The sequence below is a fragment of the Epinephelus lanceolatus genome, chromosome 11, assembly GCF_041903045.1.
Source record: "Epinephelus lanceolatus isolate andai-2023 chromosome 11, ASM4190304v1, whole genome shotgun sequence".
Taxonomy (NCBI): Eukaryota; Metazoa; Chordata; class Actinopteri; order Perciformes; family Serranidae; genus Epinephelus; species Epinephelus lanceolatus.
In genome coordinates this window covers 13,600,555-13,625,098 of record NC_135744.1, presented here as the reverse complement: position 1 = coordinate 13,625,098, position 24,544 = coordinate 13,600,555, and the positions used below count along the sequence as shown (strand labels likewise).

The window sequence follows — 24,544 nt, the reverse complement described above, 5'->3', positions numbered from 1 at the left end:
GGAGAAGGGTTGCCACACATTTTAATGGACAACTTTTCCACAACTTTTCAAGGACCCAGGATTTTTTGTTACCCCACTTACTTGACATTTCAAACATATCATATGCAAACTTTATTCAAATATTATTTCAGCCAGCTGGCATACACAGAGGGAGAGACGAACCCCAGGAAAAAATGAGGAAACGCCCACGACGGTCAACAAAATGTTGTCACACATTGACACGTATTAGAGCTACGTTACGTCTACAGCTACAGAAAAATAATTTGCAGTTAATTTTACATTATGTGGACAGTTATCCATGGAAGACTAGTGTGAACAAGTTTCAATATACATGTCAAAATTCCATGACTTTTGCAAAACTTTCGATAATTTTGATTGTGAAATTCTGTGACCCTGGAGAACAAAAGTGGTCATGCCACACAGTTTTTATACCAAATCAAATTCAATCAAATCAAATCACGTTTATTTATATAGCACATTTAAAAACAACCACAGTTGAACAAAGTGCTGTGCAAATTAAACAAATGACACACAAATTTATAGCAATATAACATGTACACAAATATAAAACGACATAATACTGATAAGAACAATTGTATATGTAAAAAAGATTATGAAATACTCAAATATTAAAACCACTATGAACAACCAAAGGCCATTAAAGACTTTAAACATTCTGTGATGCCAGATGTGTACGCATATGTCTGCACTTTTTTGGCTCATAATAGTCATACTGGCTTTTAGAATATTCAGAATAACATGATTATTTTTTAAAGCACCTTCAGGATGCATCTCTGGTCATGTAGGATGGATGAGCTGCATTATTTTCCCCAGCTAACCTCTGCATCCACCTGTGCTGAGCTCTGCTGCCACTTAAACATGAGTATAGTTTCAATGAATTGATTGAAAATGGCTGGAGGGGGCTTCGGGAGCACACATATTGATTTCTTGCTACAGGACCGCCAAAGCATTAAGTGTGCCCCTGGCTGGAGTTGGAGAGCAACTGTAGGCTGCATGTGCATTCAAACAGCTGGAGGGAGGGCAGTGTCGCTCACCTTTCACTGCCATACTGTAACACAGCCGTTTGACATGAGACAGCCCCCTAGGTGTCTCACTTTCTTAGTGTTTGTATGGCTGGAGCGCAGAGCCGGCTGCCCGCCTGCCTGCTGCTCGTCTGGCTGACTGGCTGCGTTGACGTCAGCGCCGTGTTGATTTGCGAAGGCGAGAGAAGAAAGGAGTTAGTGCGTGTTGAGAGAGCGGGTACTGCGAACTGCCTTACTATGCTGTAGCCCCACTCCCCCTACACTATACGGAATCAAAACGTGCAACTTAGGTGAGTACCGATCCGGGCTAAACGCAGCTGCAGTTTCCCGGCGACAAGTGCCAGACCCGCTACTCTGCATGCGTCTACCACTGTTTTCTCTGTGTACTTTCATTCACCATGTGGATATTTTGATGCATTTATAGGCGCTGGGGATCGTTTTGCTTGTCCCCGTTCAACCTCATGCTGAAGTTAACAGTAAACGCGACTTTGGCACGCAACTTGGATCTGCGCACCGGAGTGCTGGATGAAAACAAGTGTTTTCCTGATTGCGCTGCAAGGTGTTGAAGTTTGCATTAACGCACGGTAGTCTATTGTAGAGATGTTAAGGTTGACGTAACCCCCTCCCCTCTCTCGGTCTGGTTTAGTATGCTGGAGATCGCAGCTAGAGGACGTGAGGTCTGGCTGTTTCACCGGGAGCCAGACAACATATGACGCCCCCCCTCCTCCTCCTCCTCCATGTGACTTTACTGGAGAAATCGCGTTTGCTCGTTTTAATGGAAATTGTGCAATTTTTAGACAGCGACACTCTTTGCCCGTCCTTGTGTCTCCAGACGCACCAGTGTGGCTCATTTAGCCGTGATGACATCATGATGAGGACTGGGGACACTGGTCTTTCTACGCGAAACAAACCAAAAATCCAATCACTGCACAGTCACACTACAATTGATTGACAGGCAACTACATGTTTGATTGGTGACCAATAATCGATTCGCAGTCGCACGCGCGGCGTACTGTGAGGTAGGGAACTGGTAACAGATGCAATGGCAAATTGATTTGTTATCGAGACTGTCTGATCTCTCTCTTCCCCCCTTTCACTCTTTTTTTTCTCTTTATCCCCTGGGCATCTTTTCCCACATCATTCCTGCATCTCGTTGCCCGCACAGAGCCGGTATTTGAGCATTTAATTGTGCCCTCAAACAAAGTCCACCTGTGCGTTGATCAGAGCAGAGCTGGATGGAATCGGCGAGAGATTTCTGGCAGCTGTCTGTCTCGTGTATACTTTTTAGCACGCTCAGTGTCTCTGATTGTGTCCCCCCTCCACCTCCACCTCTTAGAGACGCCGTTACCATTTTGCTTTCTGCACATTTGTGTCTGTCAGTGTGGCTCGTGGTCTGGAATATTGAACGCTGTTTATTCTTGTTGTGGCTGGGTCGCCAAGGCGCGCTATGGCAGACAACTCGTGATCAGATTGATTATGCTGCCTTTCTGTGAAGTCGGCCCCAATGTGGTTATTGTCAGCGGCTCTACATTGTCCTCCAGCGAGAAAATCTCTCTTGGCTTAATGTACTTAATGTAGTACGTGATGTTTTGCATAATGCATAACGCGCCGTATAATTTGTCTGGTGCGACTGGCACTATTAACGCCGTCTAGACGCACGTAGCTCTGTCCTTTTATTATTATTTTTTTATTAATAGAGAGCCAGCAGACGCGATAAAGTCCCCGAACAGCAACTTTAGCCTTCATTGTGTCCGGGTGAAGCCACAGCTTGGTTGAAAACCCACAGAGCGCAACAAGCACTGATCATTTACGGGGCCCATAAATCGCAGCTATTGGCTTACCTGTAATAAAGATAATGTCGGGGTTTTAGGCATGACCTCTGCTGACTGAGAGCTCAGTGAAGTGAGAACCTGTGGTTTCATCATCACCTATCGATTCTATCATTGCGCCGAAAACCAAAAAAGAAATTGTCCAGTGTCCCAAAAGCAGCAAGAATATTTATTCTCCATCATCCTTCCCACAAACAATAGCAGCCAGCCATCATTCACCTCCTGCATGCTCTGATTTAGACTTCTGCTTTTTTTTTTTTTAAAGTTGCATATGTGGGAATTACTGATATTATTTTATTTTTAAAGAAAAGTCGTCGTGTAGCTGCAAGGCTGATGATATTTCCTCTTTTTTTTTCCTGTGTCTGAGTGTGTATTGTTCTCAAGAGGGGAGGAAGGAAAAGACAAACTTCTCTTTTTCATTCGTTATTATTTAAAAAAAAGAAAATGAAGCCCTTCAAAAATGAAATTGGAGCATCTGAAAATGAAAATTCACATTTTTCAAAACGGAAAAAAGTGGACCAGAACTGAGTGAAAATGTCATTATTTTATTTGTCATATATTGAACAGATTGAGTAGATAAAAATTGGACATCAATGAGCTCATCCAGGATGTGGGTCAAGGGAGGCACTTAGCTGGCAGTCACTCATTCATTCATTTAGAGTATATGTGGTGGCAAGACTGTTTGTTTAATTGTAAGAATGAGGAGCGCATTGTGTCAGTGTGGGTCATAATGAACAGGAGAGGCAATTTATTTAAAGTACACGTGGTGGTCAGACTATTTAATTTAACCCTCTCTTTATTATTTTAGAGTTGGTCAGCTGTAGATATGAGCCGCAGCAACATGTTGCCCTGTTAACTTGGACAAACCATCAGCCACAGAGACACTCATTCATTTGGATATCCAGCATTAGTGAGTGAGAGCGGAGCAGGGGTTGTTTGGTGCTGAAGCGTTGTGTTCTTTCTCCTCGTTCTGCTTTCCTTTCCATCCATTTCTGGCCGCTGCTCTCTGCTCCCGTCTGTGATGGGAATACTGAGTAAGATGCTATTTAATTTCAGAAAGGCTGCTGACGGTCTTTGTGAGGCGGGCAGCAGTGAAAAACCACAATTCACACTTGTTTAACTGTGTGTACATCCCCATCAGATAAACCGAATGGAGACATCTTTTTAACATAACATATGTTGGACTGATTGGTATGCAGGGTGAGCCTGTTGGACACCTCACAAATTGTCTCTCTTCAGAAATCTACAGTCAATACTCTCCGCTGATTTTGAGAACAATGCGACTGCACAGAGTGTTTACCATCCCTGCAGGATGTTTGAAATTTGAAACTCCACAGACTTCACACTTGCCATTTACAGAATAAATACGGGCATACTTTAAATAAATGTAGTGACAAATTCAGTCCATTCTTATTTTCAAAATGTAATTAATGAATTTGCTTTGCGTACTTTTGTGAATAATGATTAGGATTTGTATGTATTTTTTAATCTAGTTTAAAAAGAACAATTCATTGTCTTTATGGAAAAAGGGAGTGTTTTTTATTTTGTTGATATGAAAGTGTTAAGGCCAGTTGATTTTTTTGTTACTGTTGCATCAGAATTCACCAGAACTGATTTATTTTTTTTATTCTGTTTCTCCGTCCAGGTTTCATCTTGTTTACAAAGATAGCTAAAAACACTGCTGAGCGGGGAAGGCGAGCCTCATGAGTCGGCCTCGTGGATTGCATCGACATTATGGATTTAACTAAAATGGGTATGATCCAGCTCCAGAACCCCAACCACCCCACTGCCCTGCTGCAGAAGGCCAACCAGATGCGTCTGGCCGGGACTCTCTGTGACGTGGTCATCATGGTGGACAGCCAGGAGTTCCACGCTCACCGGACTGTGCTTGCCTGCACAAGCAAAATGTTTGAGATCCTCTTCCACCGCAGCAGCCAGCATTACACCCTGGACTTTCTTTCACCAAAGACTTTTCAGCAGATTTTGGAGTATGCTTACACTGCCACACTCCAGGCCAAGGTGGAGGACTTAGATGACCTTCTGTATGCAGCAGAGATCCTGGAGATTGAATACCTGGAGGAGCAATGCCTCAAGATCCTGGAAACCATCCAGTCCTCAGATGAGAATGACGTGGAGGTCAACGTTAACGATGGGAGCACAGAGGACGATGATGAGCGCAAAGGCCACAATGGAGCCAAGAACTCCAAAAAGCATTCCATGGAGAGCCCTTGTCTGTCGAGTGCCCAGCAAGCCTCCATCATGGCTAGCATGGTGGACCAGAGTCCCTCGGTCTCCACCTCCTTCGGCGTCTCCACCCTGAGTCCCACCAAAGCAGCCGTGGACAGCCTGATGAGCATCGGCCAGTCTCTGCTCCAGCAGGGCTACGGGGGTGAACATCTCATCCACGGCAACTCCCACCACCTGATGACCGAGATCAAGACGGAAATGATGCAAGTGGACATGGGTGGGAACGGCCACGACAGCCCTCCGAACATGGAGTCCAGTGCTTCCAGCAATGGAGAGCGAAGTGGTGAGGACAGGAACCGAGATGGTCCGGGAACACCAACCAGGAGCAGCGTAATAACCAGTGCCCGCGAGCTTCATTACGTCCGCGATGAAGGCATGGGCGATCCTCAAGCTGACGCCAGCCAGATGGGGCTGGAAGCAATGGCCGGGATGACGGAGAAACATCTGGCCTCGCTCTACTCCCTACCTGTCAATCATAAAGCAGATGCCATCATGTCTATGCCGGCATCCATGGCCTCCACTCTCCCAATGTCCCCAGCCCTGGCAATGTCTATGGACTTCAGTGCCTACGGGGGACTCCTGCCTCAGAGCTTCATCCAGAGAGAGTTCTTCAGCAAGCTCGGGGAGCTGGCAGTGGGCATGAAACCAGACGGCAGGAACCAGCACGAACGTTGCAATGTTTGCGGTGCAGAACTACCAGATAACGAAGCTGTGGAGCAGCACAGGTAAGCCAAGTTTTCTTTTGTGTGGCTGCTTGCTAATTGTTTTGGCCTTGAAATTTATGGTCCTTTTCAGCCTTTCAGCACAGCTGTTGTTTTTTTCCTTTTTAAGTGAATCACATTTTTATTGGTTTATGTGAGATTACTTCGGCAGTTTGCATTATGTCCAGCAGAAAATGAAAGAATTAAGTTGTTTGGCCTCAGAATTTCCAAACACCTTACTAATAATATTAATTTGTAACATGATTGCTCTGGGTAACAGGGACTCAATTATAAGACTTCCCCAGGTGCATGTCACCTGTTTTTGACTTTGGAATAAAAAAATATTCAGTGCATCTTTTGAAGGCTTGGTTTGTGGAGAATGGAGGAATTTTTTTTGCTTTCTTGGGCTAATACCACTAAATTACTCCATCAGTGATCATGACAACTAACAAAATAACCCATCCACACACATTTAATATATGATTAAGTGGCATCCTTTGATGGACACAAACCTTAGTTCCTTGTGGCTCAGGCCCCAAGATCCACTCTTTCAGTAACTGCCAAGGCTGCCCAGGTGACTACCGAAGCAGTGCTGTCGTAACATTGTCTAAGACCATTAGTCACGCCTTACAAGATGTGGGCGGCAGCTATCACACACACTTACCAAAGTGGTACCCCCTCATCCTGGACCCAACTCACCTCCCCTTTCCCATAACTGCACAAGGGGGTCCCTTATTAGCTTGATAATTGGAGTAGACTGTCAGCCCAGGAAATGAGTGCTGAACCTGGGCTCTGAGACAAGGAGGTAGTTCTAGGACAGGGGAGTGGCAGTAAATCAGTGCAGCAGCGCTATTTCAATCAATGTGTATAAATAAATCTGAAGGCCTGGAAACTTCACACACTCAAACTCACCTGTTAACTTTATCAAAACTGCATTTGGTGTCACGGTGTTCCTCATGTCACTGCATGTATCTCTGTGTCATCTGTTGAAATTGTATCAGCAGCTTATGGAATGTACTTGCATCACTTCTTTGTGGATTTTGCACCGTCACAGTGTTTTTGTGACTGGGGGCCTTTTCTTACTTGAGGGCCACCTTCTCACCCTGTAATGTTTGCTTAAATCAATAGGAATGCACAGTGGTTAAAGTTCACTTGAGGTTTTGAATCCCATCACCCGTCCCCTTATACTGGAGCCAGTAAATTGGTATGACTGGCTAAGAGCCGCTGGACTGATTCGGCCGGTGCGCCTCTGTTTTAAAATCTGCCTCTGTGTTGTCTTTAGAAAATACAGAATATTACAGAATGGCTTTTTGCCCCAAAGAGAGGTGTCCTTGTTTGCAGCCGTGCACCAATTCTCGTGCATTGTTTTTGACTCGCTGTGTCAGATACATTGCAGGTTTTTCGGTGCTGGCAGTTACTTCTAAAAGAGTACAAATTTGTGTGGCCTTCATGATGAGTGCTCATTATTCTTTGAGTACTCGAGACTGACACAATGTGTCTTAAAAAAAACACCCCAGCAACTGTAGAAGTGAATTTAGTGCTGCTTATGATCAGTTCTTCCGTGGCAGGCTTTGACAACAGCTTTAACATGCACTATAGCTTCTGTGTAAGATGCAGTAAAGCAGTCTCACTGTGTTAAAGGACAGGCTACATTAGTCTCTGTCTTGAGAAAAGTCTGGCATGTGAAATGGTTGCCTGTGTTTCAAGAGGAATTTCATCAATTCGCTCAAGCTGGGAAATCTTGTATCAAAGGAGATTTCCAAACCGTTTCATGCATTGATCTTCCCGCCTCTCCCCATAGCATACTAATGGGTTAATTTAGACTGGTTGATACACCGACACGACACTGTTTAATATTGTACGCGCTGTCCTGACAGCCTCCTGAAGTGTAGAAATCAAACATTGCATCATCCGCTGTCTGCTTTGCTGTCCGCACATGAAAGGTCTGCTGTGCCTACTCCGAGATGCTTGATAATTCAGGCGCTCCTCGTGTCCTCACAAATTCCAATGTGGGTCATTTGATAGCATATCAAGTCCGTGCGTTTCTTCATTTTTTCTGTGTACGGCCTGTCAAGCTGCCTCAGTCTTTTGATGTGAATGCAAGATGTTTTATTTCAGACGAGCGGAGTCGTGTTCCCTCCGACTAATTACACATCATTTCCCCCACAGCCACTGTGTCAGGGTCACCGCTGCCTCTGCAACAAACACATAAAAAAGTTGGCAGAGTTCACTTAGTGCAGGCAGGTCAAGTCAAACATGAGTGTAATTGTTTCCAGATGTGGCACAGGTCGTTGGTGTGAGGTGTCTGTGTGTGCACGTCGATGTTAAAATGAACGCACCAGAAAGTACCCACTTCCTGTATAAATTTAGTCCCTGCTCCCTTTCATTCCTCTGTGCCCTGGATTGTATCATAAAAAAACACCTCACTCAGACTGAATGCATGGCATATTGGCTCCACAAGTGGTGTGTGAGGAGTCATCTATGGGTGCTGTTGATGTTGATAAGATGCGCATGCACGAGATGCTACCTTGAAGTCGGGCTGGGTATCAAGACACTTTTTTGCGCAGATCAAAGTGTAGCACCAAGTATCGAACTCTCATTGCACGTCTGGTCAGATTTGTAATTTTCACTTTTTAATTAATTAAGCTTATTTTAGACTTCTTTATTTAGGTCAAGTTATTAATATCTTTATTATCCAGCATAAAAAAATGTATTTGTTTCATTAACGTATTTTAGTCAGATGACGACTTATTTTAAAAAGTTAGACAAAATCTATAACAGTTGACATTTTTGAGTGGGATGGAATTAGAGTAAACAAGTTAGAAAATCTTAAATATTATAGTTTGACCTCTAAATACAACTTTTGGATAAATATTGAGTTGGTCCAACTTAATTGAGTTTTTCAAGGTCAAAGCAAATCATGTTGGTTGTACTGAAGTAATTCAGTTTGTCATTATTGAGTAAATTCTGTGCGTCTTTTATAACCTGACAGAGTTCGGACTACTTAAAAAGATGCATGCAAAGTGTTACCTATTTTTTCAGTTAAACCAGTGGATTCTTTTTATAACATTAGAGAACTCTGTTTTCTTTAAAGTAAAATATCACTGGTATTATATTGGTTAGTCGCTGCTCCCTCTCGTTCCTCCGTGCCCTGGATTGTATCGTAAACTGAATAATTGTATATTGGCTCTACAAGTGGTGTGTGAGGAGTCACCTCTGGGTGCAGAAATATATACTGATAAGATACGACAGCACAAGAGATGATGCCTTAAAGTCAAGCTGAGTGTTGAAACACATATTCATGCAGATCAAAGTGAAAACTGTCATTGCATGTTTTATTTTACTTATTTTAGACTGCTTTATGTAGGTCAAGTTATTATATGGTTGTTTAAGTTCTGGGTATGATTGGTTAGTGAGTAATGCTTAAATAAAGAAGTGTTTTTTTAGCATAAAAAATACTTTGTTTCATTAATGTGTTTAAGACACTTGACAAATAATTTTAAAAAGATATTTTTGAGTAGGAACTGAAATAAATTAGAGTATTTTGACCTCTAAATATCAATACAACTTTGGATAGATATTAAGTTGGTTCAACTTAATTGAGTTTTCCAAGGTCAAAGCAAATCATGTTGGTTGTATTGAACTAAAAGAGTTTGTCAGGTTATAAAAGACTCTTTGTAAGACTACCTAAAAGCTGCATGCTAATTGTTATCTCAGTTTTTTTTATAAATTAAACCAGTGGATTGTATTTTTTATAAAATTATGGGCTCTGTCTTATTTGAATTAAGATTAAGATGCTCCCATTCATTGTGTGTTGTGTGAGGAGTCACCTATGGGTGCAGAAATATATGCCGATAAGATGCCCAAGCACATTTAGTTATTGTGATATGGTTGCTTAAGTTTTGACAAAAGTGATTCAGGGTTATTGGATACGCTTAAGGTTTTCAACATAAACATTTTTTTGTTTATTTCATTTACGCGCTTTAGTCAGTTGATGACTTATTTTAAGAAGTTGGTCAAAATCAAAAACATTTTTGACATTTTTAATAAGGATGGAATAAAAATAAATATGTGAGAATATCTTAAATATATTAGTTTGACATCTAAATGTCAACACAACTTTTTGAAAAATATTGAGTTGCTTCAACTTTATTTTTTTAAGGTCAAAGCAAATCATGTTGGTTGTATTAAACTAATTAAGTTTGTCAGGTAATAAAAGACTCAGAGTTGGAACTACTTTGAAAGATGGATGCAAATTGTTCCTTTAATGAACCAGTGAATTATTTTATGTTAGGGCTTCTTAAAAGTAAGATATCACTGGTATAGTAATGGTTAGTCTCGTACCCCTCTCACTCCTCTATGCCCTGGATTGTATCATAAAAACTGACTGGATACATTGCATATTGGCTCCACAAGTGGTATGTGAGGAGTCACCTACGGGTGCAGAAATATATGCCGATAAGATGCATAAGCACAAGAGATGCTGTCTTGGAAGTTGAGCTGGGTAACAGTTTTTCTGTGCAGATCAAAGTGTAGCACAGAGTATCAAAAACTCTCATTGCACATCTGGTCAGATTTGCAAGTTTTACTCAATTTGCTAATTTTAGATGACTTTATTTAGGTCAAGTTATTACATGGTTGCTTTCGTTTCGACAACATGTAATTTTAGAAAGCTGTGGCCTCTTTTAAGTGAGATATCAAAGAGGTATTGTTCTGGTATTGGGAATGAAACGCTGGTATTTTATTGGCACTAGTTCAGAAACATTTCAAGTGATATCCAGCCGTATCTTCAAGGTACCTTCCAGGGAGATGTATAAAGCTGAGAGGCCACACCTCATAGGTGCGATATAGGTGGACTGAATCTACTGTAAGCAATCTTCATCTGACCACAACAACTCCCTTCCATCTCTCCTCCAGTTGTCCACCCCACCACGTCCCCACTGACAAGCCCTAGATTTATTTCTTAAAGGAAGCCCAGGGTGACTGTTGTTACTGCTTCAGGGAGATGGGATTACAGCAATATTTTAGTAACCCTTGCACTGAGAAAATAATCAACACAGGAAGGGCCTGAGTGATTATTGGGAAAATAAATGCATGATGCAGGGGGCTAATTCTGCAGGGGCGGGGGAAAGAAGAAAAAAAAAAAACCCTCCACTGCTTGGTATTCCAAACACAGCATCCAATTCACGGGCACTAGCTTTGGGTTTATCTCTTTCACTTAATCGTCCATTCTCATGCAAATGACTGACCCTCGCTGTAATGTACATCACATAAGTGAAAAAAGAGCCTATTTTAAAGGAGAGCTTTTCCAGCATATAGCCGTTAAACATACTGATAACCATCAATGCTTTAACTCTGTCTTTTCATAATACAGCCTTGGTTTTTTGAAGGGGGGTAAGAGGGGGTGCATGAATGAGACAAGTCAATGAATTCCTGCCTCTCTCTGTTTTTGCTCATGCTATTTTTAGTATTGATGGGAGTATTGGGGTACGGGGTGGGAGTGGTGGAAATAATCACCCTTGCATTAACCTCCGCACGCGCACACACTCATGCGTTCATTACTTTTTACACACACTCCCCTCAGCCGCAGCAGCAGCAGCAGTAGTCAGCGCTTACTCTTCCATTTCCTCTGCTTTTGAGGCAAAGGGGTACGGAGGGCGCTCTAATACCCCGGGCCCCAGGTGTTTAAACAGTGGGCCCAAGGCCCTTATCTGTGCATATCAGAGTGGGACAGATAACCCTTGGCACTCCTCCTCTGTAAACCAAGAGCAGATTGAGCCCAGATAGCGGCCTATAGTGTTTGTTGCAGGTGCAGATGTATGTACACACACATATACCCTACACGTTAAGGTGAGTCCAGTCGAGGGTATACAAGCTGTTTCCCTGCACACTGACACTTGTGTGCTTACGACACTATCAACCATTAACCACTGGTTTCTTACTATACATTCACGCAATGAGCGACAGGGTAGTAAGGGGAGTAAGTGGCCTGAGATAACGTACAACAAAAGGTTGATAGATTTTGACTCACGACTTGCATGAGATTTCAGGTAAAAAATTCCAGCATATCTCTTGGAGAGACAAACCATGATCTTCATAGATAACATCACTTCCTCTTATGTGTTGCAGTTTTGAGAATCATCTCTCCACGAAAGAGATACTAGGGCTTTAAAAGAAGTTTGGCTGCATGTTTGCTTGATTGACAAGTGTCTGTCACTGTCAGCTGTGTTGCTTTCCACGTCCTCATCCTCTCTCCGTTCTATCTCTTTGCCCAAATTTGGGTTCTGCGGCTCCATTTATTTGCTAGAGCTAGCTAGCAATTGACAGTTAATAGACAAACCTGTCAAAAATTTCAGATTTGTAGGGAATCCAAACATTGGTTGAGTTTCTGTTGGGAACTCTAGGAAATGACTTTGATGTTGCTGCTTGTGGTTTAAAAACATTGCTAGGTTAAAAAAAGCATCCATTTGCACCCACAGTTGATGAGGACTGCCCATTGTTCCAACGGCCCAAAACTCCAACACCTCGTTTGTCCAAAAAATGTGCCATTGGACCCAAAGCCCATGTCTCCAACAGCTTGTTATCTTAAAAAAAAGTGTGCAGTTGGGTTTAAACACAAATCCACTTGGTTATGGTCAGGAAAAGATCATGTTTTGGATTAAAACACCCACTTTCAGTGGCACAATATTCGCTGGTAAAGCAGAGAAACGTATTCTCATAAAAAAAGTTTGTAAGATATCCTATGAATTAGCAAACCAAGAATGACATTGGGTCCCTAACATACAGTTATACAATGAACATAAAATTACAGAGGTTGGGTTTAGGAGAAGAAACATGGCAGGACTTACGTTAAAATGACTCAATGTTCACTCGAAGTTGGCATGGTTCCAAACACGTGGTAGAGTCCAGGTTTTTGTGACCCATCCACCATCCCAACCTGCCTCCTTTCAAGACCGCTTGGGACTATTTCCTTGTTTACTCCCGTCAGTACATTGGTCACGTGATTGCAGCCTTTCAAAATATGTGTGATACTGACTACAGGGAGTTTGTAGCAATGGGTATTTGTTTTTGTAATAACGTATGGTCAAGAGACAGGCTTCCAGTCCAATGGGACCTTTTTGGACTGATTTTTGGCCCGTCATAACAATGGCATGGCATCCAGTGGCTGCCACCATCATCAAACAGCACTGATGTCCAACTGTGAAACACTCAGCAGATGCAATACAGGTTATTTGATAGAAATATAATCAGCAAGCAGCAACTTTTCTATTTCTAGTCTTTTCTATTTACCCTTAATGTTGTCATCATGGATCCCTGTCTAGCTAAATGGAAGGCTCAGTAGCTGAGCATCTGAGTGCCCACGAGTGTCCGCTCAGGTTTGTGTGATGAACTCCGCCATTCATCTGTGCATGGTGACCAAAATGTATGGCCGCCTGAACTGCATGTATTAGAAAATATAAATGTTGCTGTGGAGGTGTCGCATTTAGATTTCTCGTGTGCATGTGTGGAATCTGTCCACATATTCAGACAGCCGGTGTAGTATGTGTAGAATCGCATGTGCATCCACTGCTGTCTGCTTCCTGTTGTGCATATCTGCCTATATTTTGTTAGGTTTCTTCTGCTCCATTTCAGGAAGTGCCTCTCCGTAAAGGAAATAAAAGAACGGTGCCAGCAGTTGGGAAAAATTATGGATTATAGTGTGTGTTTTCAAGTAGGTAGTTAGACGTGTGCTTCATTGTCTCAGTGTATCACCTTTGGACTGAAATAAAACTAATGCAGCTTCAAGCTCATGATCCTAACCTGTAAAACTGTGCAAGCATTCTCCTGCTTCCTGAAAGAAGCCCGTCAACAAAGCATCCATTACATGGCAGTGGATTACCCTCTATTTGAAATCACTCAGTGAGCTAAGTCTCCCTGGCTTGCACTCAGAGGTACAGTACATGCTGGTGTAATAATCCAAAAGCACAAAAAGCCTCACTCAACGAAAACACCTCTCCAAGAAATACCTCAACTACAGACAACAGCGGAGGGCTTATTCAAGTCTGGCTGCCACATCGTCTCTCTTTTTATCCTCACACAGGTGCTTTTTTGCCCTTATTGGAGGTGCGCTGTTTGTTTATGCCCCTGAGGAGCTGGCGCTTTGACCGGGCCCACGGTGATAGCCGCAGCTGAGGCAGCTGCTGGCTGAGGCCCAATTATAGACAGGCTTTAAAAGGCTCTGGTTGAACCGTAAAGATTTACACCGCCATCGCTCTGATCTCAGATCTGGGCTCTGTCCTCACTGTCAGGATAGGGAGATGTATCGATTAAAGACTTAACACAGGGGGCTACATCATGTGGAATGGGCTACACACGCACGCAGACACACACCTTAGTACAGACCAAGCATTTTATTGTCGTGCAGTCTTGCGGTGTCGTCAGGTGGCGAGTCATCATCTTAAATCTGGTGAAGCTGCTTTTTTTTTTTGTTTGTTTGTTTTTTTGGAAGGAATTGAGATGCTTTTTTGGAATTGGAGGGAAAACAGAAGGGCACCACTCAGAGGAAGGAGGGTCTAATATGCAGACAGTGGCTATGGCAATGGAGGGAGGCTATCTAATCAGCAGTCTGATTAGATCACCTCCCTCCCTGAGATAAGAGTGGAGGGAGGTGCTTGTGCAATAAAAGTTAGCAGCTTGACTTGGTGCGACCAGCTGCCTCTGTGTGGCTAACAGCGCTCGGCAGACGTGGCCTTTGCTGATGCGGTCTGGCAGGGGCTGCTATGAAACGAACACACTGAGGCCCCTATCTTTTGTCCCCGTGGGGGCCTTGTGGTCTGGAGGGAGGGATAAGGATAACGTACTGTACTGGAAGTTGGCCTCGTGTGTGTCCATGTGTGTGTTTTTTTGTGGTGTTGTGAGGGGGTGCGTTAGGGGGCTCGAGGGGAGTACTAATTACAGCCAGTTATCAGGTGACATGCAAATGTGTTATCGGCTTTAACTTCCTGATGTCTATCTCGAGTCCCAGAAGCTGCAGTGAGTGTTGGCAGGGGGGAGAGGTTGTGCCACTGTTTCTCTGTAAACGCACAGTGAGTGAATTTCAGCAGGGAGAATGATTTCTTTTTGTATTTTCCAAACCTTTATTCCAGGCCCTCCTCTGTTGGCAGACTTTCTTACTGTATTAAGGTGCATGCATCATTGTCAACTTTCCCATTAAAAAAGAAAAAGTCAATAGAATTAGAATGATCTGGCCTTAAAGCTGAGTGGGTTTTAGTTCTAGTTCATAGAGCCCTGCCTCTGTTCTCCTGGACCTGAACGCTCTGGGTTCTAATCCCATCGATATCCCATTAGCATCCCCTCTCTGGGTCCCCGCCACATGAAAGAAGATGTGTCGGTTCCCCCTCTCTGATTCTATTGCTCTGGCAGACCGTAAGGAGGACGGCCACAATGAGCAAATGTGCTAGAGCCAAAGGGCCAACCCAAGTGTGCTCACAAATGTCCTGTGAGTGTGTGTGCGAGGCTCTGTGTGTGTGTGTGTGTGTGTGTGTGTGTGTGTGTGTGTGAAAAAGCTGCCACCGCCACCTCAGAGGCCCCCTAGCCTCCCTGGGAAGTATCAAACCAGAGCCCTCCGCGGGCTTCCAGCGAGAGAGCTTCTAATTAGCCTCTTTGTTGCCACTTGAATGGTTTGCCAGAGATTGGCAAGGGGCCCCAATGGAGTGATACCAGCACGCTAAGAAGCTGGTCATAAAAATTATCCCCCATTCTCTCCACCGTCACCTGTCACAAAGGAGCTCTCAGGTAAGAAACTGAGGCTGCAGCAGCCCCGTGTGAGCTTTTAATCCACCTCTTCAGAGCTTGAGGAAACATGTTTGCTCAACAGGTGAATGCTTGGTTAGTGCTAGCTATCTGCTCACGAGCTGGAGGGGGTCTCAGGATGAAAATTAAAATCAAACAGCCATTGTAGCTCCCAATAATTCATGTTACTGGTAATGGACACTTGGAATGGGTCATTATAGTATTGTTGAATTACTAAAAAAGAAGTCAACTTGACACTAATGACAAAATATAATTAATAAGGAATGACTAATGTTCACGAGCAGTCTGGATTATAAAATGGGCAACCAGTGTGTAAGAGGTAATACAGGGCACACTACTGGCAGCACGAAAGGACAAATAAAATGGGTGTGATAATCATAAAGTGGTATGTTTTACGTTAAAGTGTAGGTGGGGGCCCAAATAGCTCACATAGCAGAGCTACTACCCGTATACTAAGGCTATGTCCTTACCGCAGTGGCTTCATGTCATCCCCTCTCTCTTCCCCCTTCACTCTGAAGCTGTCCTATTAAATAAAGACAGAAAATAAGTTCGAAAATTTACTAAAATAACTTGTGTTAACTTTAATTTAATAGAAACTAAATAACAAGAATTGGTAAAAACACAGATTTGAACTAATCAGCTTTATGTAAGTGCCAGAACACATAAACCCATTTATTCAATCAATAATTGGTAATACTTTTCTCAAAATATGCCCCCCTAATAGTCGACCAAACGTCAATCGACCAGAAAGAGAAAGGTCATCAGTCGGCAAGATTTCATTTGTCGCTTAGTCGCAGGAAAAACAAAACAAAACAACAACGGTAAAACTCTATTAGGAGCTGCACCTTATCAAAATAAATCCAAACCTATATGACTGGACCATGTGTGAATTCAATTTGAAAGGACAGACACAGGAAGTGTCCACGCTCAGCAGTCAGACAGGAGTCAGGTTAATTTCCAGGGCTGGTACCTGCAGTTATTCCACAGGCTAGTTAATAACATGTCGGGCAGGAAATCCAAAGTGTGGGATCATTTTGAGAAGGTGAAGGACGAACCCAAGGTGATATGTAAACTCATCTTCATTGGTCGACTACAAACATGATGTATCATCTGAAACATGGAAGTAGCTACATGCCCATTAGCCCACAGCGTCATTAACAGGCGGCTCGCTCAGTGTGTGACGTGCACTTGTAGATAAAATATAGGCCTATATTAATGAAGGTTCATTAGTATGCTTTTGTATTTCTCTGTAATGTAGCACAGTGTTAACAATGTTACTGATACTATTCTTTCTCACACCTTCAACTCAAACCACCAAAATATATCATTTAATCATTACATTCATATCTTAAACACGCGGGCGACTAGTCGACTAATGGATCTAAATGATGACTATGGTTGATTCAGAAACTTCTTAGTCAGGGGCAGCTCTATGAAATTATTTCCTAACATCACTATTATTAAAATAATTCTTGCCAAGATAATAGTCAAAAAAATATTTCATAGGCATTTCCTCCTATTTTCTGCAGCACACAGCTTGCATGATAGTTCACTGGCAACTAGCACCTTATTAGTAATTAATTATTTTATTATTTTAAGATTTGTTTTTATTTTAAAATGAATGTGGTACTATGAAATTAGTCGCTTGCAGTTTGGGGGAGTAACTGGTTACATGTTATATGTTATTAAATCACAAAATAAATGGAATTCTAATCTGTTACAGTTACTTAAGAATCGTTACTTATAAAAAAAAAAAAAAGGAATTAAATTACAGTTACTAATCAGAATGTTGGTGATTACAAACATCCCAGTATATTATTTGTGGTTAAAAAGCACATTCTTTCTGTTGCTTTGCATCTTTTCGCTGCCCTCTTTCAGTTTCAGCTTCATTAGAAAAGTAATTGAAAGGTAACCGAATGCAATAAGTTACATTACTCTAAGAAAGTAATTAAAACAGTTACATTACTAGTTACATTTTTGACTGGATAACAAAACATGTGTAATCTATTACTGGTCAAAAGTGACCTTCCCAACACTGGTCGTTTGAGATTCTGAACCATTGACCACTTTAGGTTCTATGGCTAAAGACACAAAGAAATCATTTCACTGCCAAAGAAGAAGCTTGTTGCTTTATCTGCAAGCAGCCGATCTGCCTGTGAGCCCATTCAAAATGCTGTCAGATCTATACTTGTGGCGTCTGACATGCTGCTTGGTGAGCGTCGTGGCAGGAGTGCAATGAATGTCAAGGCGACTTGGAGCTTTAGCTCCGACCGACACGTTTTAAGCTCCGCTGTAATCCAGGAGGGATCAGTTGGGTAAATCATGGCATAAAGCTTAAAACCATAATTGATTTATGTATTTGCTGACCGAAGACGCCCAGAGAGATTACCGGAGGGAGAGAGCTGATGATGGATAGGCTGGCCCCCTCACACAGGCTGCGTGCGAGGTGGGGGTTGATTCAATTGAAGGGAGATTTGTCTGCTTGAAGAGCAAGAATGTCTGAAAACAGAGTGTGAGCCAGAGAATGAATGCAGATATCATTAGAGGCGTACGTACGGAATGGTGCCAGTGTGTTTGTGTGTTTTAGGGGCATTTTCTCCAGTTTTGATTTATTGATGAAATTAAGTAGCTGATATTTGAACTCTTTTAAAAATGTGTTCCATCATATGAAATCATCAAAGTGTTGCATCACAGCTAATTCAGTTTAAGGATTTTCCAGTTTTATAATAAATGATCAACCAATGTACATTATTGCACATTAAATTCATCCATTGTACTTGCATGGGCATTATCTCCCACAAAACCACAAACATTCCCATCATACCCTGAAAAAATGGACTTTCAGTAGCAACACAATGCATTCCTATTTCTGTATATTAACTTTGATTATGCCACCAAAATTATTCAGCCAAGTACAGCTCAGTTTTGGGGGATTAAAGTGTTAATTTTTGTTTTTAATATTTTAATTTTAGTCCCTGAAAACTGTGTCTTTTTCCAGTAGAGCCGACAGCAGTAGCCAGAATTTTAGAAATATTTATTTGAAAAAAATACATAAAAATATCACATTTTTAATTTTTTAACTTATTTTTTTATACGAATTTTACATCCCTACATTAGCGTTAGGTGCCAGGTTAGTGATTTTAGTGATTATGATCATTAAGTTCCTGTCATTTTTATTCAATTGATTCAGTTTTTTTGTTTCAGTGGAATCAAATTTGGTCTAAAAAAATATTCAAATCAGCCAATGTTGTTTAATAAGGGTCAAATTGTAGAATCAAGACTCCTCTGTAAGTCATTACAAACCCTTATGTTTCTATAAATGTTGACAAATGTAAATGTGATATGTCAGTGGTAGCCACAGCTCTGACTGAGCTTGGCACTCGCAGTGTTTTGTTAAGTGATAAAAGGATGAAATATGTTTACTATAAGATCAGACTCATTATATTGACCGTTGACTGGAAGATGCCAGATTATGACATTATCACTATAACCCTAATTGGTGTCATCATTTCCACACGGTCACTGATGGTATTTGACAGCGGACGTCATTCGATTGGTCAGACAGTTTTCGGCTGCCATAATCAGCCCATGAATTTCTCTCCTGACACATCATGAATCCTCTCTTTCTTGTTTACTGCCCGACTGTCAGGCGTCTCCAAGGTCTCTCTTGACCGCTTCCAGATTGTTTTGTGTTTGTCTGTTTGTCCCTGGGCCCCGAAAGGCGAGAGTGGGATAGTAAAAGAAGAAGAAAAAAAAGCCATTCCATTTCCTGGACTGATCACTGAAGCGGGTGGCTCTGACATGTCATGACTCAAACAGCATCATTTCTGCCACTCCTGTCTCGCCGCTGACCTTACAAATGATGCTGTAGGCTCCCACCATATGCCATTAAGCATGGTGTAAAACAGGATGGGGTTTTATCCCCCCTCATACGAGCAGCAGCACCCTCTGCGGTTTTCGCTCCCCGCTCTCACCTTTCGGAGAAGAAAAGCAGATTACAGCGGCAGTTTTCTCTCTGATGGTTTTGTCCATATACTGTCTTTTTTCTCCTTTTCCTTCCCTGCTTGTGTTTTATTGCCTCCTGTGAGTGTTGGTCTGAGGCAAGTAGCTGGAGCTTCCCTAACAGGTGTTTGGGTGCTTATCGCCCACGTCTGTGCCCTTATCTCTGGCCCTCAGCTTCCTGCATCCTCTCTCTTGCATGCCTCAGAGTGGGGATATATTTCACTTAGCCTCTGACCCGAAACCTTCTTCTCTATCTCTCTGGGTCTCTCTCCCTCCCTCTCTCTCACACACACACACACACACACACACACAAACACACACACACCCAGAAGGGTTGGCTGGTCTATAGACAGGACGAGGCTGTGAAGATATTTCATCACCATCACCTAAATTGACTTTTTTTTTCCGTCTCATCTTCTTCATATTACTCATAGCCGGCAAGAGTTCCTAAAATCAAAGAATCTGGAGGATAATAAAACCAAAGTTAGAACTAACATTTGGATTTTCAGTTGTGGAAGTGTTAGGAAGTCTACTTTTGAAATGTAATTACCGATTGACGCAACAATTACACTTATTACATTTGATTACTTTTGACTTCTTTCCCAACAAATATTTTACACTGGGCAACAAAGATGAAAAGTCCTAGAAAAACACAAGTGCATACATGTTGCACTCCATTTTGTCTCAAAACCTCTGCATACTTGCGTTCTTCTGCGCGACAGAAAGATGCAGCACAACCAACACTTTGTCACTCCGCCCTCGTCACATATCACCGCTTGGTCATGAATCTGTTACATGCATTGTGTCTTTTCAAAACACTAACGTTTTCAGAGGAAATGTGGAGTCTCTTTCAAAATAAAAGTACTACGTCGGCACAACATTCCAAATTGATATTTTTCGTTCCTTCAACAACAAACACACGTGGTTACAATTAGCCAACACATGCACGTGGTTGGGTTTAGGCAACGAAACCACGTGGTTAGGCTCAGATAAAAATAACAGGGTTTGGCTTTACATTCATATGAGAAGCAAACACCGGCCTCCTGGGTGAAAGTCAGAGATTGTTGGACTCATCCACAACTCCTCCCACCCGAGCTATAGACTTTTCACAAGCTAAACGTACCTTGTTGTCCTGCCGTGCTTCCCCTTGACGCTATGATACACTGGCCACATATCACGCCGATGTGAAAGGACGGCTGTTTCACTTTCTGTCACCGCCCAAGCGCCGGTATTCGACAACTTTGGGATGTGACCAGGTCGGAGCAACAGAGTGGATGTTACTGAAAAAAATATTTGGATGTAACCCCTTTGTAAACTTCAATATTTTGTGAAGTAACTGTAATTTGATTACATATTTTTGCTCGGTAACAGTAACTGATTACAATTACGTAACTGCGTTACTTTATTAGGCGGTGCTTTTTGCTTTTGCTCCTTGAAAACACTTTGTATTTTGTATATTTGTATATTTTGCCTGATATTTAATACTATTGTTTTTAAAACTGGGCCCAGTGAGTGACCCTGATCTGGGGAACCCACTGGTTGTTCTGGTTGTTACTGGTGGTGAACCTTAAATTGTTGTTACTGTACTTAGTGTTACTGTATTCTGAGGCACTCTCTGACACATGAGTTTCCTCCGAGATAAAAGTTATATTGAATTTAATTGAATACACTTTACTAGTTACTCCCCAGCGCTGTTCTGAATTAATCAATGAATGGCTTAGTCTGTAAAATGCCAGAAAATGCCTGAGGTCGCACAGTTTGTGTTTGGCTGGCACTTAATGACTTAAATGATTATCAATTTTTATTTCTTCATTTTTTAATTTACTAATCAATCAATCAATCAATTTATCATTTCAGCCTGAGATTAAACATATTATTTGTGTGAGCCGGGAACATCCTGATTATATCAATTTCAAAAATCCTCCAGCAGACGCAGATTGATCTAGAGAGAAGGAAGTGGAAATGTCTTAGTGGCTTCAGCACACAGTGAGCTTTGATGGTGTTTGGAGCTGCGAGTTTGATCCAGCATTTTGTCAGAGTGATTGGTCTCAGGCTTTAGCCCCACCTCCACATTCCCTCTATCCTTCCCTGCTCCCAAGTCTCACACGGGGACAAAGGCTAAAGTGTCTGTGGGATGGGGTTGTGATGCTGGTTTGGAGGGGGTTGACCCCCTTGGAGGACCTGACAGGGGCCCTTCTTTTTTTTTCTTCTTCTTTTTTTTTCTAATCCCCATTCTGAGTGGGCACAGAGGGGAGAGAGCCCACAGTCTAACACCCATGAGAGAGTCTATTGTGAGTGGTGGGCTCTGTTACAGTAGGATGGATGCAGGGGTCTCAGGCCCAGATAAACGCCAGGGTCAGCCAGGCCCCCGTTATTTACAGTAGGCCCTTTCATTGCCTGAGTGAAACAGGAGCCTATGGTGGAGGTGGAGGTGGTGGGAGGGCTTCAGGGGACGACCACTGTTTGTGCTCAGCCAGGCCTCCACTGTAGGTCAAAGAGCACGGGGGGTGGGGCCGCCGGGGTTACAGACCTGACTTTTGTCTGTGCGTTGGGGGAGTGCTGCTTCATAGGGGGAAAAGAAAAGGTAGAAGAGGGGGGTTGGCTTCAGAGAGAAAAGGCGGCAGCTATGACTTGGACACACACTTTTCTCTGATGTGACATAACAACATGTAATTTAAATCATTTTCTGTGAATTTCTTAAAGTGTTTAAAAAAATATTGATACCATTTGGTACCTAAAACACAGCTATCGTATTAGCACTCTAAGCCAGCCTTAGCTGATTGAATGCTGGGGACATTTTTCATTAAATTGACACACAAAATGGTTTAATTGCAGCTCTAGCGATTAGAAAACTGCACTCTTTTAAGTCTCAATCAGGATTTGAAAACGAAAAATAATAGGTCAGGAAGAACGAGCTTGATTTAAGAATCTGCTGCACCTTCCAACACAAAGAGCGGTGGCACAAGTGAGAGAACTCAATAGGTGTTTTTTCGTCAGGGTGTTGCTCAGAAAAGTGAAAATTCAACACCATCACAAATGACTGCACGCTCGCTCCAATTGTCCTGAAGTGACTCCGTGACCTACATAAGCACAGCGCATAACTTGACCCGCTATAGAAGCTAAAGAAACACTCACACTGGGAGGAAAAGCTTTACAGCAACTTGCTGTAACCCAATACAGATTCTGTTAGTGAGGTCATCTTCATTCTCACGTGACATTCAATACTCTGTAATAATCCCTATTTTCTGACAAATCCAAAATGGCCCCAGAATAGGTCGGAGTAAAAAACACATCTTTCACCTCTACACCGAAGCAGTCGCTGTTGGTGCATTTATTAAGCTTAATCCCACACAATTCATTACCAACCCAATTCCTGTTTGTTGCCTTTCATTAAGAAATGGGAAGTTGCCAAGGGCCAGCACGAGAAAGAACCGGTACCATCTGCCAGAAGACTCAAACATATAATCTTGCTATAATCTTAACCTCCCATATTAGGAGGGAAGGATGGAGGGAAAAGACAGCAGGGACGTACAATAAGGACAGCAGTCTCTCAGGCATTCATTTGCCGGAACAGATTTTATTATTTTTACTCGGACAATGACAGGAGGGGTTAAAGGTCAGCAGACGAGAACTTTACAGATGAAGCGCAGTGCGGTGGGGGTGTGCAACAGTTTGGTTTGACCCCCCACCTCTCACCCCTATTGTCCTGAGAGAACACAAAGGCTCCTGTCAAACTCTCCTGGTCAGCGCTTCGGCCAAACCCGCCAACGGCAGAGAGGTTTGAATCTGGCCGAAGCTGCCGCTGCCAGTGACCAATCAGGAGACAAAGAGAAAGGCGACGGTTTGTCTTCTCAAACAACTTTTTGTCTCCGAATTGTAAAAAGAGCAGGAAAGAATTGACTTGTTCTCTTTCTGACGTTTGGTTCAGAGATGTAGTCCGTGGCGGAACACAACTAAGCATGTTTGCGAGAGTGCAATATCGAAGCATTTTACAGCATTCCCACGGTCATGGAAAACCTGGGAAAGTCATGGAATTTCACAAGCACATTTTCCAGACCTGGACAAGTCATGGGATTTGTCAAAATGACTCCAAGTTTTGGAAAAGACATTTGCGTGGATAACCGTCATCGTCAGCTGTTGACGCACCGTGGCTCTAATATACAATGATGGTTTCATCATTTTCTCTCAGGGTTCGTCTCTCCTTTCCTGTATGCCAGCTAGCGAAAATTATGTCTGAATAGTGCTTGAATCTGATATGTTTGAAAAATGTTGGGCAAGTGGGGCAAGAAAAAAAATATTATCTTTGTTATCTTTGTCCTGGAGAGTCATTGAAATGTTTGGAAATTTCATCATGAAAATATGTGGGAACCCTGACTGTATTTGAGGACTTCATGGAAATACTAAATAAATAAACAGTACTTTAACACCTCTACGTTTTTAAAAACAAAATCTGCAGTCACTTTGCATTTTGCAGATTCATATTTTTAAACATTTTTTAGGTTAATATTCTTCTCTCTTTTTTTTAAATATGATGCATTGCCATTGACAAAACTACCGAACTGCACGTAAAATATTTAAAAAAAAATGATCTTTGCATTAACCTGATACAAAAAAAAAAAAAAAAAAATACAGATATACTTTTGTATTCACCTTTTTCAAAAAATTCTGCAAATATATATACCAGTAAATAAATGAATAAAAGATGGAAAAGAAATAAATGCTTCAGGAAAACACACACAGTTATTTACAGGTTGGAGAGAAACCATGGCTGACCGTGACTTGGATGTCGTAAATTAATTAAGCTTTAAAAGAAAATAAAGAAACATATTGTCAGGTCTTTCACCTTGACAAGACCGTTTAACCTTCCATGCATTCATTGTCTTTTTGTTGTGGATCAAGGAATCATTTATTCTAATCAATCCTATAAAAG

At 42.1% G+C, this 24,544-nt stretch overlaps 1 protein-coding gene across 1 annotated transcript in view; it reads left to right on the top strand.

Moving 5' to 3' along the window:
* The first annotated feature begins 1,195 nt into the window (after positions 1-1,195).
* Positions 1,196-24,544, top strand: part of zbtb16a (zinc finger and BTB domain containing 16a) — a 215,077-nt gene continuing 191,728 nt past the window's right edge. Inside the window, exons 1-2 of the mRNA XM_033609561.2 lie at positions 1,196-1,333; positions 4,518-5,844. Of these exons, the coding sequence (XP_033465452.1) occupies positions 4,607-5,844 (1,238 nt within the window). The 5' untranslated portion in view covers positions 1,196-1,333; positions 4,518-4,606. The remainder of the gene's footprint in view (positions 1,334-4,517; positions 5,845-24,544) is intronic.